Source organism: Patiria miniata, unplaced genomic scaffold (assembly GCF_015706575.1).
Source record: "Patiria miniata isolate m_02_andy unplaced genomic scaffold, ASM1570657v1 HiC_scaffold_28, whole genome shotgun sequence".
Lineage (NCBI taxonomy): Eukaryota > Metazoa > Echinodermata > Asteroidea > Valvatida > Asterinidae > Patiria > Patiria miniata.
Window position 1 is genome coordinate 5,229,297 of NW_024037067.1, and position 17,697 is coordinate 5,246,993.

The 17,697-nt window shown below is 39.0% G+C and overlaps 2 protein-coding genes across 4 annotated transcripts in view; one reads left to right on the forward strand and one right to left on the reverse strand.

Moving 5' to 3' along the window:
* Positions 1-87: 87 nt before the first annotated feature.
* Positions 88-3,224, reverse strand: LOC119734848 (dynein light chain 4, axonemal-like). The gene is made up of 3 exons (XM_038208432.1): positions 3,022-3,224; positions 1,925-2,008; positions 88-339 (listed from the first exon to the last, which is right to left on the reverse strand). The coding sequence occupies exons 1-3, from the start codon at positions 3,097-3,099 to the stop codon at positions 175-177; spliced, it is 327 nt and encodes a 108-aa protein (XP_038064360.1). The 5' UTR covers positions 3,100-3,224; the 3' UTR covers positions 88-174.
* A 36-nt stretch (positions 3,225-3,260) lies between these two features.
* LOC119734847 (endonuclease V-like) overlaps positions 3,261-17,697 on the forward strand; it is a 28,193-nt gene continuing 13,756 nt past the window's right edge. For 2 of the 3 annotated variants that reach the window (XR_005272124.1, XM_038208431.1), the window contains exons 1-5: positions 3,261-3,706; positions 4,645-4,810; positions 5,313-5,447; positions 7,129-7,168; positions 8,088-8,200. Coding sequence is in view for 2 of the 3 variants with exons in the window: in XM_038208431.1 (XP_038064359.1) it covers positions 3,645-3,706; positions 4,645-4,810; positions 5,313-5,447; positions 7,129-7,168; positions 8,088-8,200 (516 nt within the window). In the remaining variant the exon portion in view is untranslated. The remainder of the gene's footprint in view (positions 3,707-4,644; positions 4,811-5,312; positions 5,448-7,128; positions 7,169-8,087; positions 8,201-17,697) is intronic. The other variant, XM_038208430.1, reaches the window with a different exon arrangement.

The window sequence follows — 17,697 nt, forward strand, 5'->3', positions numbered from 1 at the left end:
CTCTGGTATTATTATTATTATAGGGCCTACATCCCAACTGGCGTACATGCACCCAAAAACCAACAACAACAATTGTAACAATCAACAGACAGTTTACCAATTTTATTTAATTAATAAATATGAACACACTGTCTCGCTACGTTTTGACAAACACGTACAATGAATACCGAGTAGTTATGAGCACTTCCACACAGTCACTGCCATATTGCCGCCGAAGAATAAATAGAGGATGTTTCTGGTTTCGTGGGTGATTTCGAAGCCGTAGCCTTCCCCGACGATGGCGTGCCAGGAAGACCCAAACTTCTTGTCCATCGCTTCCTTGATCATTTTGGCGGCCGTCTGCGAAATTAAAAACAAAATTCATATCAAAAGTTAAAAGGCATACTGGAATAGGATCATTATCAAAAGGCTTACTTGGATTCAAGATCAAACTGGTACTAAATACTCCGTGAAATTATTCCGTCTGGCTTGCTGTCATTTAGAAAAAAATCAAGAAATGTAGGTGATTTCCAGCGATCAGTCAATTGACTGATTTTTGGAAATAATGAGTGCTATTGACAAAATCTTGTTTCGTGATCAAAAGGTTGTGCATGGTTTTTCACTGCTTTCTCCAAAAAGTGTAAATAATATCCACTGAACAATCCTCATTGGAACAATCTTCATTGGAACAATCTTCATTGGAACAATCTTCATTGGATTTTGAGTGGTGTTATTATTGGAAATGAATCAAATGCATGAAACGCAAATGATCCTATATGCCTTTAAAGTTATCTGAATCACAAAATCATCTTAACATTTTAGAGTGCATTATGAAAATGAGCAAAGAAGTTGAAGATGTTATTGTCAATTTCTCAAAAACTTGAGACCGTCCTTAACTTAAGAGGGTAAGAAATTAACAACTGAACAGCAGAGGTGGCAGCAAGTCATTTTTTGCAAGTCCAAGTCAAGTCACAAGTCATTGTTTGCAAGTCCAAGTCAAGTCACAAGTCATTAGGTCCAGTCACAAGTCAAGTCACAAGTCATTAGGTCCAGTCACAAGTCAAGTCACAAGTCATTAGGTCCAGTCACAAGTCAAGTCACAAGTCATTTGGTCTAAACACAAGTCAAGTCACAAGTGTCTTTGTCCAAGAACACGTCAAGTCGCACATTATTTTGTCCAGCTGTAATAAGCTAAAAGAACCTGGTATCAACTTACGAGTTATTTTGAACATGCCTCCTTAATTCCCATTTTTCAATGTGTTGCAATTACTATTCTTGTAGTTTATCACATATCTGTCGGATATTAGCCCTTTGTATACTTTAATAAATTTACTTTACATTGTAGAAATAAATGTTGGGATGACATGAAAAAAAGACTTCACTCACTCGATTACATGTAGTATACTAACACTTTATTGTTCAATTTTCATGTATACTAAACGCCTACCAATGGGTTAGGCTATCCGGTATTTTACATGCAATTGACAAAGGCCTGCTTTCTTTTCATGAAAGGTTCCTTTCAAAGTTTGTTCAACCATTACGTCTGACTTGGGTTGGTAACAAGTCATTTTTTGCAATCCCAAGTCAAGTCACAAGTCATTGTTTGCAAGTCCAAGTCAAGTCACAAGTCAAAGCTGGTATTTACAAGTCAAGTCACAAGTCACAAAAGTAGCGACTCGAGTCCGACTCGAATCCAAGTCACATGACTCGAGTCAGGAACTCTGCTGAACAGTATATCAGTACACTGAAACAGTTGCAGAATTTTTTTTTTACTAGGCCTTATGACAAGGTGTAACACCCCAACTATGGCATTGTCCTGTTGTCTTGACTGTCCCAACTATAGTTTGGGCCACTGCCATAGTTTGGGCCTAACAAGGCACTTTAACAAAAAGAATTACCCAATGTGTCATACTAGCATGTCACATACGACCTACAGCCTGCTTACCTCATTGTTGCTGGAGAATTTTTCACAAGCCGTGACACACAACTCTACTGCCTCAGTGCGCATCTCTTCATTCATGTCAGAATGCTGTTAAAAAGACAAAAAAGATTAAGTTGAGTTTTAATACTTTGTGTTTTCTTTGCTGCTTATCAACATGACCAATACCTTATCGAACAGCAAATCCTTCACGAAGTGACTTGGAACAATTCTTGAAGTATTTTTGGAAAGAATGTTGCAACCTGGCATTGCTTTTTCATATATCATCTCAATAAAGGTCATTCGTTGCAAAAATGATGATAAGACATGAATCTTAAACTGAGAAACATTTCAAATTTTGTTAGGAAATACTTAGAAAGTTTTCTTGACTCTCCATAGACTTCGTACACAACGGCTGAAGTAGCGTCAGGTTGCAACATTCTTTCCGTATTTTGTTGGGCCAAAGGACATGAAGGAGTGATTAAGAAAAATAACAAAACAAAAAACACAAATACTTAAGATTTTCAACCCCTAAACCTGGTTGATTTTCAATCCAAAAATAAGGTATTTTTGGTAAGTCTTTGCGTGATTTTGGTAACTTTTTGAGCTGGATGATCGCCACTATTCACTGGGGCGCTAGTACGACTGACCAAGTCAAAAAATTGAAGAAAACAAAGGAGTTCTAACGGCCCAGTTACTGGATCGAACGTTACATGATTAGCATCAATAAGCACTTTCACATGGCGCCATCTTGTTCACAGTGCAAAAGGAACACGTGTTGCTAGACGCGGGAGCATTTTGCCTTTTTTGGAATGAATGCATGATGACTTGGAAGCACAAAAGTTTTCGATTGACAATGCGCACACTGACTGAGCAATGTGTGTAAATTTGCCCCGAACTGATGAAAGTGCTTCATCATGCTTAGGCCTATTTGATGATGAATACGTACCTATGACGTCAATCAATGAATCATTAAATGCATCATTTCCATGCTAACCTATGATTTCAAGTCAGCTTCTTTTTAAAAACATATTGGCAACATTTTCACATGCTTATGCATGATGATGATACGCACTGCATGCATTGAAAACACTATTAAATGAAAATGTGACTTTTTTCATTACCCGAATGAGTGGATAGCTCTGCAATCGTCTAAAATCAGTCTCCTTCTCTTCTTTCTTTCCTTCCTGGGGTTCGTCCATTCTTAAAAACAAACAATTTTGTCGACGATCACAACTGTCAAGTTATTTCTATAAAAAAATTCCCAAAAAGAGTCAAATTTTAAGGAACCCAAAAACGACCATCAGCGCAAGGTCGGCATAAATTTTGTTGTGGTTACCGATGCAAGTGCGCAGGCGCAGAAGTACGTTTGCTCATCAAAGATGGCGGCGCCCAGTGGACTCACGTTGGTGAAGTGTTCCGAGATTTTCCTGGCTATAAACCTACTTTCGTGATAACTAATGAGTTCTGTATTATGAATTCTTTTAGACGAAACTCTGTCAGATATTTTTTCTACTAAAATAGAAGTTTTGGTAATTTTTAACTTGTGAAAAACATCTTTGAAGTTAACGTCTGTGTGGCAGACGTAAACGTTGGTAGCATTATGACCATAGAGGGCGCTACAGCAGCACAACGGTGGGCCGGCGACCGAGTTTTGCGAAGAGGAGGACTTTTTCTTCAGTCCATTTTACTATTTTAGTGTGGGACTAAACAACTAAAACTTAGATGAACAAGTTCACCTGGCGAGATGTCAAATTTATCACGGCAAACTGACAAAGTTTTTGAAGAATTTCACCAAAAGTGGGAAAGGTAATTTTCAACATGTTCAGAAATTCCTCAACCCACCAGACCAATTTGTTTTCACATTTGTTATTGCCCTAAAAAGTAAAAATTAAAAAAAGGCTTTAGTTTAACTTTAAGCAGGCCTCAAATCAGAGCCTTAATTTTTGATCCATTTTGACTTTAAGTTTATTGGAAGTTATAGACAAAAATTTAAAATTGTAACATTTTAAAAGTAACTTTGGGAAGAATTCCTATCACTAATTTTTCCCTGCAGTGAGTATCACTCGGGCTCAGCCATCAGCCTGATCAGGAATTAGCGATAATTAACATGTCCTAAAAAGTCAATTAAAAGGGAAAAAGGGAAAATAGTTAAGCATTTACTGAGAAAACACTTAGAATTTTCCAGACCAGTCATAGGGTTTGTGCACAGGGTGTCAAGTGATGTCCAGGTATGAAACTCTTTCTGTAGCATGTGCTAACGTTAAATTGAGATCTCAAGTTCATGTTGAAAAGTTCCAAGTTTCAACCAACTCAACGTTACGTTAGAGGCCTAGTTGGGACTAATGCTAGTGTAACATTATTAGTTACTTCGGGAGTTAGCATATTTTTAGGGGGTCCTTGCAATTTTAGTACTTATGATAATGAGGTCATTGAGGTTGTTAAAAAATGGTGTTGGATACATAAACAATAATATTCCTATACTAGGTTGATAGTAACAATAGCCTAGCTTGTTTACAATTATGACTTTGACAACATTGTAGGCTTAATTGCAAACATTTTGTTTCACAGCTACTGAGCTAGGCCCTATCTTGGTGGGGAATAGGCCTATGTTCTGCATATCATAAAGTGTTTTTATTTTGGAGAGTAGCTTATATCGTCAGATTTAATAATTACAAATTCATTTCACGCTAAGTTCTGGTGCATTTTTTGTACATTATTATCACTTTTCTATTTTTTCCATAAAGGGAACAACAGGAATTGAAGAAGAAATTGGTGTTGGAGGACACAGAATCCTGGCGGCAAGACTTTGGCAGCCTACGGTACATCGGCGGTGTGGATGTGTCGTTTGTCAAAACAAGTACCACGCTTGCCTGTGCGTCATTGGTTGTGTGTGATTATCCAGACCTCAAGGTAAAAGCAAGTTTCACAGTTTGTGAATTAATTAGCCTTCCTACTGATATCAGAAAATCTATCCATATCCTCTCCCATAGCTTTTGTACAAGCTGGTCACCAACTACCAGAAAAGGTATGCGTTCTTTCAGCAAAACGAAAACAATTCACTCACATCCCTATGTGATTTGCTTTCGTTTTGCTGAGAGAACACAGATTTTTTTTTGTGATCCGTGGTAAGAACCTTAAAATGGTGGTTGTGTTTATAATTCTGTAACTTAAGTACATAAGTGATTTGAATGATTCTTGTACTAAAAAAACCCTTATGAATTGGGCTTTCATATCCTAGATTTTGAAAGTGCTACATGCAGAACTTCACTAAAACAATGGTCCCAACATTTGGGTTTCGTTTTTTTTTACCTACCCTGTACAGCTTTTTTCCATTGAACTTTTCCATTCTTAAATTTCCCTCAATATTTCTAGTATTTCTGTGTCTTGAAACTTCGTACCTTTTTGTCTACAGGTCGTGTACTCTGACTGTGAGCTGGTGCACCTTGACATGCCTTACATTCCTGGCTTCCTAGCATTCAGAGAAGTGGGATTCTTCCTCAACCTCCTTGACAAATTGAAAGACACCAACCATGGCCTAACACCTCAAGTAAATGTCACAGTTGCAAGGATTTGAAAGTTTCTTACTCCTTCCATAATCCTTGGAGTACACTTAGGCCAAAAAAAAGTCTCCGGTTTCTGGTATCATCCGCGCGCGCCGCCATAGCCATGCGCGTCGGCAAAATTAAAAAGTTTTTTTTCAATGCAGGATGATGTCTCAAAACAGCCAAACTCACTGGTTTGACTGGAATCCTGGTGCTGCACAATTTTAATGTGTTTTTAGATGGGGTTACGATCGAGTAGAAGCTTTATGTGGCCTCTCTGGGCTCCGATACATTTTGCACTAAATTTAGTCGGGCACCATTTGCAGTCATTAGCCAACATTTGAAGAAAAAACAAGGGAAAAAAAAAAACACGTCCCGCACCACTTTTGGGGCAAGCTCCATACCAGAAACTGGAGACTTTGTTTTTTTGGCCTTGGCCCACATTTTTTTAAAAAAAAAACTAGCTTCTCGTCTCGGCTTTTTGGAAAAAAGGAAGAAAGTGACCTCTTTGTGTGTTTTTTTTTTCTAGGATGGTGGATTTTCCAAGATGTTCGATGGATCTTTCCCTTTTCTTGACTCTCAAATTGCTGATACTTCTGATGCTATTGTGTCTAAAGGAATAATCAACCTTTCTAGCTACAATTTTACTTGAAGCAAAAAAGACAAATATTGCAAATGAATGATTTTAAAAAAAAAGGACTTGGATTGGAAAAAGGAAGCAGGCTGAGACGAGAAATTTGTTAATTTTTTTAACCGGCCGTAGATTGTACATTTTGAAATTTTCCTTTTTAGGTCTGGCACTTTGAATATACACTCTCTGTGTAATGCAGGGTTCGACCTTAAGTTTTTTGTTCACTAGCCAGCCGGGCTACTGAAACAGACTCTTAACTAGCCCGCGGGCATTTCACTAGCCCGTATTTATTTTAGCTCAAATAAAAAATGGCGTATTTTCAGACTCAATTCTGAGGCAATTTTGTCAGTGTTTTGATAAACAGATCTAATAATTTAGGCCCTACACCTTAATTAGACACAAATTGATGAAGTTTTCTTTCTGAATTTAATGATTTATTTCTTCCTGTCCGTTCATCTTTGCCGTATCCCATTAATTAGTTGTCTCGCCAGCCGGGCTACTTAAGGAATAGTTTGATTAGTTCGCCGCTGTTTTGACTAGCATTTGGCTAACGGGCTTCCGCTAATTTCGAACCCTGGTGTAATGTATGCCCTCTGGCAATGTTATCACTATCATGATGCAGATTCATGTATGCACTGGTAATTATGGCATACTAGTGATCAAGTATCACCCATGGTATTTGTTGGCAGGTTTCTAGGGAACCTTGAATATGATGTATTGAGACACTATAAATGATAATGGGCAACTGCAGGGAACAAAAGTTAATTGTGTTTGCCAGGTTTTTTTTCAGGATTGGTGTGTCATTTTAGGCAGTGTAAATTGGTTTATTCACTATTTTTTTCCGAAGGGAAAATGCTGCTTATTAGCCCTGGTTATTTACTGTCTGTTTGTAACGTGGATTTATGTGTGTGACTTTATTTTGCCTGTTTAATATTCAGTTTTATCATTTTGCCAGTGTTTCTAGAAGGGTGCAATCTAATTCCTGGCAGTCTTTCTGACTGCAGGGGGAAAATTATTCTTTCCGGCTAAATATTTGGTTTTTGTTATGCTCTCAGGTCATACTTGTGGATGGTAATGGCATTCTACATCCTAGAGGTACGAAAAACCTGAGTCCATGTCAATTAGTAAATTCATTTTAATTCAGCAATATAGCAAAGTATGTAGTCCATATCAAATAACGAACCAGAGTTTCAACAAAATCTCATCCTGCTTAAAGGTAGAGTATATCATTTGTCATTTGTGCAATTTGTTTTTTCGTTTGAAGCAACAAAAGTGCTCAAAATCTAAAGTGGGGTGCTTAACAACTAACCTGATGACGTTTTAGCTCAGTGAATGCTGTATATTGCGAGAAAACAATATTTTAGGAACTAGATTTGAATTCAAAGTTGCCGAGTCATGTTTTTGAATTGCGCCCGAAATCAGTGTCCGGGACACATTCTCATTCAGCCGATTAATTTGTCAGTTACTTTTTGGATAGCTGCAAATGATATACTCTATCTTTAACCTCCAAAAAAATAACAAATAACGGTTAAGGCCAACCAAAAAAGGTTGCGGTTTCTGGTCTGCGCGCGCGTTGCCGTAGCCATGCGCGTTGGCAAAATTAAAAAGTTTTTTCTTAATGTAAGATGATGTCTCAAATCCGCCAAACTCACTCGTTTGACTGGAATCCTACTACTGCACAATTTGAACGTGTTTTTAGATGGGGTTAGGATCAAGTATTACCTTTGTGGCCTCTCTGGGCTCCCATACATTTTGCACTAAATTTAGTCGGGCACTAAATTTAGTCGGGCACCATTTGCAGTCATCAGCAAAATTTGAAGAAAAAACAGTAAGAAAAAATATTTCTCATGGAATTTTAGAAATTTCTCAGGGAAAACATTTTCAAGTTTGATTAAGGCATTCCTGGTTGTTTTTCATCCCATGACTCTTGTGATCTGACTTGTGATTTGACGTGTGATTGACTTGCGATTGATTCATTAACAAGCCTAATTTTGTTTTTCAATCCTCTCATCAGGTTTTGGCATAGCCAGTCATCTGGGTGTGCTGAGCGGCATACCGTGTGTGGGCGTGGCTAAGACACTGATGCAGGTGGACGGTATCGCTAAAGATGAAAAGTTTGCGGCAAAGGTAACTCTTGATTGACAATCTTGTTATTTCGGTCGATGGAGGATTTGATGGGTAAAACTGTACATCAGGACCCCTTTCCTGTAAGACAACTAAATCCACTTTGATGTTTTTGGAGACTCACCAAATTACCTGACGATGCTGAAAAGCAACGGGAACATCATTGAATGAGGGCAGCATGGGCGTAAATCCTGGGGGGGGGGGGGGGATGGGGGTATATATCCCCCCCACTTTTATACCAGGGAGAGATGGGCTATTGAATCATCCCCCCCCCCACCCAATTTTTCGTGATGAGAAAAGAAAAATGCGGATTTTGAGGTATTTTTCAAACATTCCACAACCAAAATGTATTCAATAGCACTGAAAGTGAAAAAAAACAAAGTACAAAAGCTTTTAAAATGCTCCGTTTTGATGTAAGCGCGAGTATACATATTGATATTTATCTATACCCTGAAGAGCGCCCCCTAGTGTAATGTGGTGTCCAGCACCCAGCCCCCCCCCCCCCCCCCCCCCCACTTTTCGAATTGCCACAGCAGGGCAATTCTTGGATTTTAGTCATCCCCCATGCCACCCTACTCGCCGGCACAGATTTACGCAACTGGAGGGTAGGGTTATGGATTTAGAGCGAATTGCATGTATGGGGTAAAATGATGTCAAAACACAACACGGGAATAAAGATGGAGTATGTGCCAGCTCATGCGTGATGCGAAGAGAGTACAAAAACTGCATCGATTTTCAGACTTTACTTTTTGTACTATTGGGTTAAATATCTTGAGTAGTGTGGAATGGATATCATGCCCTCGTTTCAGATATGATAAGAATCCGACTAGTTTAAGCTGAGTGATTGACTTGGCAATCTTGCATTGGATGACAAGTCAAGAGGACGGCAAGATGACATTTTGTGCCCTGTTGTAAAGAACACGAAGGTGCGACATGTACTTCATCGCATCTAATTCTAAATTCTCAAATGCATTCTTTAATTTCTACGCAGAAACCCTTTCAATATTTTCACAGAACTTTATCTTTCTGACATGATTTTCAGTAATTGTCAATAACTGTTGCTAATGAAAAGAACTTTCTGACAAAATTAGCAACCTGCCACAAATAGTCACAATGGCTCTTATGCAGGAGTTGGCCATTTTGTTGAGTTTCCCGAATCACGGTATTTCATTAATTGTTAACTGTTAAATGGGATGGCGCCAGACTATTTATGCAGGCACAACGCAGCCTTATTTTACCGTCATTTTTTTTAATCAGGCTTTAAACATTAGGAAATGTTTAATTACAAATTTGAAATTATTAGTTGAGCAGACTGCAATTAAATAGCAATTAAGTTGCTTTCATTTCTCTTCATACGTTCCAAAATTAAGATTTTACCTAACTTGCAATTCAATATGGCCAACTCATGTATGGCCCATGGATTCCTATCAAAACACAATTGACCTTTCATGATGTGTGTGATAAACTTACTTAGTGCAATCCACCTACGTTAGCTTAATTCTGGCGACAATTTACCGGAGTGATAATCCCAAAAGGGCTCAGTAGTATTAGCCAAGTGGGGCACTGTTGATGTGTCGAAGACATACTGTCTTGTGGAGATGTTCAATTCTTTATATTTACCTCAACCTCCTTAAGTCCTCCAAATCCAGTGTCTGGTTTTTGCTGATTTTGAAGGATTGAGTTTTGTATGACCAAAACACTATGAGTTGAACTTGGTGTCCTACTTTCTGGCAAATACTCTGTCTAGTCAGTTGTTGAGGTGGAAAACGCACGTTTACAGCCAAGAGGCATGGGGATTACGGTCATATATAGAAGGCATGTATACCTATACATGTAGGATCATTTGCTATTCTTGCATTTTGTTCGTCTCCAATAATAACACCACTCCAAATCCAAAGACGAATATTCAAACCTAACCTGTTGAAGTTTCAGCTAAGTGGATTTTACACTTTTCAAGAAAACAGTTAAAAACAAAAACCTTTGCGAAAATGTTCACGAAGCACATTTTCGTCTGTATCGTTTTCGTCTAATCCCGATTTCCTTATCTGTCACCATCACAGTACTTTATTTAGACTACACCTACCATAAACAGGCTTTATGCCCATGCTTGCCAATAACACTGCAAGTATTAGAAAAATTGTTTCAGTACCACTGTACAATCGGTGTACTGTTATGATTATTCAACCGACACAAACTGTTTGTAAAAACTTGTCAAAGCAATGTGGGACCGGAAATGTTGTTGCACCTGCATTCTCTTTTTAGAACTACACTTAACTTTGTTGGTTAGTTGCCTTCATCTGTGCATGAAGTTTATTCACATTGGCTTTGGTGCCTGTAATGTAACCAGAGAAGCTGACATTAATGGAGCCCACTCAATTTGTGATAGACTGAAATGTTTTGGGACATCTGAAGCTCTTGAAAAAAACAGCCACCCGATCCTGCTGAAAAACGATCTCGGAGCAAGTTGCCGGACGGACTCTCCGAGCAGAAAAACAGCCTAGCAAAAAAAAAGTCCCGTCTAATACAATTTCTTCTGAAATCCAAGCCTTGATTTTGAGCATATAAGAAGTTCATGTTTACAGATGCTGACAGCCGTGAACTTTATGCCCCACTTCACACCATTCTGGCAAGATTTCTTTTATTTCCAAGTAAAAACTACGTGTAAGAGAAGAGACTGATGACAGGAAGATGATAAGATGTTAGTCCTTCAGGCTTGGGCACCTATTTTTTTCTGTTTCGTTTTCCAGGGTACGCACTGCATGCCTCTGTACATACTAAAATCAAACGCCCGAAGGGTGTAAGTTTAACATGCATCTGGGCTGTACCCATGCGTGGATTGAATAATAAATCATCCCAGTTGAAACTACTGCATGCATTGCCTCATTTGAAAGTACAACCTTGGTCAATTTCCAAGTATGGTCAGCTGACCATCGTTTGGAAAAAAAATACTGCCCCCACTTCACCAAATTTGGTCCACATTTCTTTGCAATCGGTTACACATCCGTGAATGGGTGCAAGCCATCTAGTCTGGTTCCCTGACCTGACAATTTTCTGAAGTCTATAAATTGCTCCGACGTTTGGTCTGAAGTAGGGTCACGGAACCAGACTACAAGAACAGCATTTTTTCTTGGTTTTTCCAGCATCCATGAACACAAAACTTTAAACAGGTCAGTGTAACAATATTTGCTATATAAAGACAAACCCCAAATCCATCCATTTCTGGAAATTACAGCAGAAGCAAATGTTGTATTATTAAACAGGCTCAACACCTGTTCGGTTTGCATGAAATTGGACAGTTATTGATGTTGATACACTGATGAAGACACTTTTAAAGAACCTCATCACAGATTGAACGAATTCAGTCTTGTTTTATAGATCTCTTTTTTTCACACCTGCTTGCTTCTCATTGCGATCAAATAAGACAAAGTAATAAAGCAGGCCACTAACACTGGAAGTGTTCCCCAATATGACTATAATTTTACCATTTCTGGGACACCACATACAGCCTTTTCTACTTGAAAATCAGCTAGACTAGAATAAAGAAAGAAAACAAAGGTAAATAAACGAATACAGATGGTAGGTGTTAAAAGTTTTTATCCAATGTTTGACTGAAGAAAAATAATAAAACCTTGGGATTGATCCAAAGCTTGCGTGCTGATGGGTTCTCAAGTATATAATAGTGGTTATAAGGCCAAAAAAAAAAATAATAAGTCGGTCTCTGGTCAGCGCGCGCGTCGATTTTAATCATGCGCGCCAATTTTTTTTTCCAAAATGTTCCGCAGTAGCTCCAACAGCGCCCTCTATTTCCGCACCTCCTTAATTCTTTTTAACCAAAGAGCACCAAGGAATGGGAAATTGCACCAAGGCAAATGATCGAAAGCACCAAGGCAAATTATGGAGGACACCAATGTACATGAGGACACCAAAAAAGCAAAATAGTACCCACCTTGTCTGTACAATCCAAGCTTGGAAAAAAAAAGAAAAAAAAAGGCGTGGCCGCGTCAATTCCGGAACTTTGGTCTGACCAGAGACCGAATATTTTTTTGGGCCTAATATGAGGAAAATATTTGAGTTTCAGCTTTGTACCTGTCATTTTTGTTGTTGTTGCAGAGCATTATAGTGTATCATCAATATTCTGTGCACGTTATGGCACTGTATAGCTGAGACACATTTTCACACCACCTAGTCTCCCCTCATGTTGATATACTGTGACCTCCCCAGTGCCCTCTTCAGGGTGTTATGATGTGAAACACAAAACGATGCGTGGCAACCAGTAATATTCGCTCATCCACAAGCTACATACATGTACCTGAAGTGGTGTACTGCCCTCAATGGTTCTTGCACAAAGCAAAAGGGCATTTACAAACCTAAAACAATCCAATGCCTGTATCTCATTTTGAAGCTGATTATCTTCATTTTATAAAAAAAAAATGAAATATAGTTTATTTCTAACAATGTTCAACAGTTCAGCTGTTGCCTTTTACTGATTGTTTTTAATAACTGTAGTACACCAAAAATCAGGTTGAGTACGTCCGACACCACTGGTGTTAATTTAGCCAATTTTTACCACAGCAAAAAAAAAGTTGGACTTTTTGAAATCATTGCAGTGACTAAATGATACATTTGATAAGAATTAAAGTCCTCTTTATAGATATAACTTTCCTCAGGCACACTATTGAATTGCCCAAAATGTACCTACTGTACGTCCAATACTAGCTGTGCCGTGGAACTGCCCTTAACAGAGCTGCCATCTCTCCCTGATTCTGCAGAAAGTTTCCTGAAAATAAACCAGTCTTTCCATTATCTGACGAACAAAATTTGAAAATGTTATGGAAACTGATTATGGAAACTTTTCCCTATTATGTTACATGTAATTCTAATTATGGCCTATCTCCTTGATTGTTGATCAAATCTCCCCGCTGATTGCAAGATGCAAATTGGCAGCTCTTTCATAAGCATATTGCTCCTGAGAGGATCACTAGTGCCTGTTACTTACAGCAGGCTTCCTTGAACAACAGATGCTAGCTCCCACAGCAATGATTTAACGCATATTTGCCTCTACAATACGCATATATAGACAAGGGATGCAATTATATGTGGTCCAATCCAGAGGGACTCAATCAAAATTAGACACGTAGAAACACTGTCATCTGTTCCTCAATTTTAATGACAACTTTCCCTGACACTAAAACCTAGAGGATCAGTCAGAGGACATACAGAGAGAAACATTTTGGAGACCTTTAGTTTAGAACCAGCCTATCCTATCCGGTGCCCTCCTCTGACAGAGGGTGGTGGCAGCCAACTTTGCCATACGTCTCCAGGATGGGCGATCTTTGACACGTCCCACAACTGTGTGGATGCTGAGTCCAGTCCAGTCTTTGATGTTGTCTCCCCAGGTTGCTTTGGGTCGGCCTCTTGATCTAGTTTCCCCTCCACTTTGCCTTCTAGAATTGTTGCTCCTAGCTCGCAGCACTTCCCCTGGCCAGATGTCCGAAGTGGTAGAGCTTCCTCCGGCGAAACTTTGAGAAGTTCTTTGGGTAGAATCTCGGCTAGAATCGATTCATTTGTCCTCTTGTCTGTCCATATCACTTGCAAGATACGGCGGTAGCACCACATCTCAAAGGAGTTTATTCTACAGGTTGGAACTTTGGACACCCTCTCAAGTGGTACTAACTTCTTTTAAAGATTTTTTTCCCAGGTTTTCTTATGATACCATACCGGTGTTATCTGATTCAACACTTTTCATGCAGACAATCCTGATTTTAAAAAAAGTTCTGATAAGAAAAATATCAGTGACTTTAAAACTTATTTCTGACTGTAATATTTTGCATCCTGTTTTCCACTTCACTGGTAAAAAAAAAAAACCTCAAGCGACACTTTTTCGATATCTTTGTCCGTATCACTGCTCCCTCCAGTTCAACTTTCCAAGAGGAGATCACTAATCAGCCCTGAAAATGTCATCGACATCTCCTGGTCTTAACATTTTTCTTTAACTATATATCCGATCCACTGACTTGCCCCCGGAAAGCAGATTATGTTTCGGTTCTCGTCGTCGGCCCACTCAGTGAGTTGCTAGTGTCATGTATCACATTAACGTGGGGAAATGTTATCATGTTTCACTTGATATTTTGAATGTGAAGATTCCCCCCCCCTTTTTTATAAGAAGATATTTTTTTTATTGTATCTTGATTTAAAAAAAAAATGTAACCTCAGATTGTCTGGTCAAAGCCGTTGGTAATTGATGTCACAGTCTTAAATGATTCTCTCGGGTCCAGCAGATTAGTAAAAAAAAGTTTCTTAGTAACATTGCAAGTCTCTTGATACTTTCTGTATTTCCTCCAGTACCTACGATTAATCATGGACCGTTTGAACATAGAGCTAGGAGCCAGGGTACTAGCTCTGTGGTTTGAATGCGATCGTGTTCGGTTATGACGACTTGTCTGTCCATCTTGCCCTGGGATTTTTACAAGTGCATAACAAATAACATGTTTTCTTTGATGTGACAGTAACAACTGGCGACATTTTTTAACAGTGTCTGGAAGCAATCTGTATCTAGGGGGGAAAAATCGCCTGAACGTAAATAAGGCTTTCAGTTTTTCATGAGTCGGATATTAGCTTAATCCTATTAAATTCTAATTTTGTGAAAATGTTTTGACCAAAGTGCATGCAGAAGACCGGTGATTCAACATCCCCCTTCCAGAAACGATCTGTTTTGTTTCTGTCAAGGAGAAAACTGACTCTTAAAAATAAGTTGGTAGCATTTAGGAGCCTGCACCTGACAAGTGGCACTTTCATTTATTTCTGGGGGTTTTTCCGAGATATTTTTGATACTCTTTTGTTTGGTACGATTTCAGAAGTTTCACTTACTTGTACAAGTGCCTGTACATTTTCAAATCAGCAAAATCAGCACTGGACAAAGATAATTTTTATTTGGTAAAAAATCTTTAAATTTGGGACCCTTAAATATTACCGTTCTCAGAGATTCTGGATTTCGGAATAGGGTTCCGAGGGCTTAGCATGTAAAAGTTAAATGGCTCCAACAAAAGTGTGTGCCTTTTATTCTGACAAATGGTATTTAATCAGACTTGCTGCAATATTGTCAAGACATGCTTGATCTGTAGAGTTATTGCGGGGGTTAAATTCGGAAGAAAGATGTAAAAACAAGCCACTAACAGATACAAAGAACCTTGTTTACAGAAATCTCGTATCCACCACATTTTTTCTTCATTTCCCTTCCCTGCCCTTTTAGCCTAGTCTATGTAATAGACCATGATGGCGTACGCCATGGTCTATGATAATTATGTGAGCAGATTCGCTGATTAATTAGGCAAGACCCCGCCTCTTGACCTCCTACATGTAGATTTTGACCAATCAGCGGGCGCTTTCTATATTGGGTCTTCGGTTATTCACCCGTTGCGCGTCATAGACAATGGATAAAAAAAAACATGTCACGCGCTCTGTATCATGTTACGCGTTATGGGCCGGTTGTTGTATTACAAAACACTGCGTTCGAATTGACCAATCAAACCATTAAGTCATGATTTGGGAATGAAATGACGTCACGATTTAGTAAAGTCGACACCGATTGGCTGGCGCGCGGCTTGCGGCATGTCTAGACATATCAGACGTTATACAGGAGTTAGCTCCTTGGATAACGGGTGATACTCAGACTACCCTAAGCCCATATCTGACCAAAAAAATCAGATCTGATTTTAATAAAAATAGAAAGATACACGGCTAAAAAATGGAAAGGGTTCATTTTGTCAATATTGTTTACATGTACGTCCATCTCAAAGTTAAGCCCTTTCAAATTCACACAGTTTTCTTCCAACACGATTTGAACACTCAATAGCTTTTTCATCAAGGCCAGATTTCGTCGGGTGAAAATGTGATCTTGTATACATTTATGTACTTCATTCTTCCAGCCAGTGACTGGTCAACATGTGGGCTTGTACTAGGCCACACGTGCGTACGTAGGCAGATGATAATCTGTTATCGGGGTATAACTTGCTTCTCCCCACCAGCCGGCGCCTATTTGTTCAAATTTTGCGCGAGGAGACCGAGCAAATTGACACTGACGCTCGTTTTGGCCGGGGTAAAAGCGCTGTGTCATCAGTAGAGAGGAGATTGGCCCTTTTATCAGATCCACTTTCTATGTATTCAAGAAGATTCAAGGGGAAGGCACTGTGGATTTTTTTGTAACTCGGAAACAAGTCGCAGGCCACACGTACATCTATCACATTTGTTTTTCACTTTGGATCTGTTTTTGGATGAGCAGTTGAAAAGGTTAAGAGCATTATGACGGATTAGTGTTTAACACTATGGCCGTACGGCAAGATGTAAAGCGCAGTGTAGGGAAGATTTTTATATGCTTGTATACAACCTAAGAGGGAGAATACCCGGCAATCAGTCGGAAAATGTGTTCCTGTTTTTCACGCCTCAATCATGCCAAGGGCGGATCAAGAACACAATTCTTTTTTTGGGGGGGGGGGCAAAAATTTGGTCCCCAAAAAGTGTGTCCAAAAAAAGAAAAAATAACAGCGTGGGGATCGGGCCCCGCTTAAAGGGAATATACAACATTTGCAAACATCGAAAAATAAAACTACCCAGTTTTTACGAAATACCTAAATAGGATGTTGGTAAATGACAGTCTAAAGCATCCTGTAAAATTATGGCACCTGGTGTGAAGTCATTTTCAAGAAAATGGTATTTTTGTATTTTGTAAGTTTCCAGCGGTGGTCGGCCGACCACCGTTGGAAAAACCTAACTATTTTTCAAGTACTGCTCCAAATTTACCATTAATTCAGTCCAAATTTTGTTTGCTAGTGGTTACATGTTCATAAACGGGTGCAGGCCAGCTAGACTGGTACCTTTACCTTACAATTTTCCAGCATCAGTAAATTGATCCATTTTATATTTAGTGGAGTCAGGGAACCAGACTACTTGAACAGTTTTGTTTTTCTTGGTTTTTCCAGCATTTTCGAACACAAAACTTCAAACATGTCAGTGTAACAATATTTGATCTATTATACTAACCCCTGAAATAGTTCATTTCTGAAAATTCCAGCAAAAGCCAATGATGTACATTCCCTTTAAGGGTCCCGACTTTTTTTGGATTCTAGATGCTCTGTGGTGCGATATGAGGCAATTTCTGACTACTTTAACCAATGTTTTTTTAGGAAAAGATGGTGGTTTACTTAGTGCCTGCCATAAGTGCAAAGTTACCTTAAAAAAAAAAAAAAATATTCGGGTTTTTTTTTTTGGGGGGGGGGGAGCATGGCCCCCTTTGCGCCCCCTCCCCTGATCCGCCCTTGAGAATCATGCTGGGTATTGCTGTCAATTTCATGTCTTTCGTACGCCAGCACTTTGTATCAGTACCAGGTACCCAAGTACCCGACCACTGGTGTCAGGAACCGGTTTCAGATAAATTTGCGTATCGTGTACCCGTATAACCAACGTATAAAATTAATCAGTAACTTCTCAGACAAATGAAAAAGAAA

Bases quoted from the DNA above. Each gene is read 5' to 3' on its own strand.
- LOC119734848 (XM_038208432.1), bottom strand. From the start codon at position 3,099: ATGGACGAACCCCAGGAAGGAAAGAAAGAAGAGAAGGAGACTGATTTT. The intron at 2,009-3,021 runs GTAATGAAAAAA...TCTTTTTAACAG, and splicing joins AGAGCTATCCACTCATTCGG to CATTCTGACATGAATGAAGA. The intron at 340-1,924 runs GTAAGCAGGCTG...TTAATTTCGCAG, and splicing joins AATTCTCCAGCAACAATGAG to ACGGCCGCCAAAATGATCAA.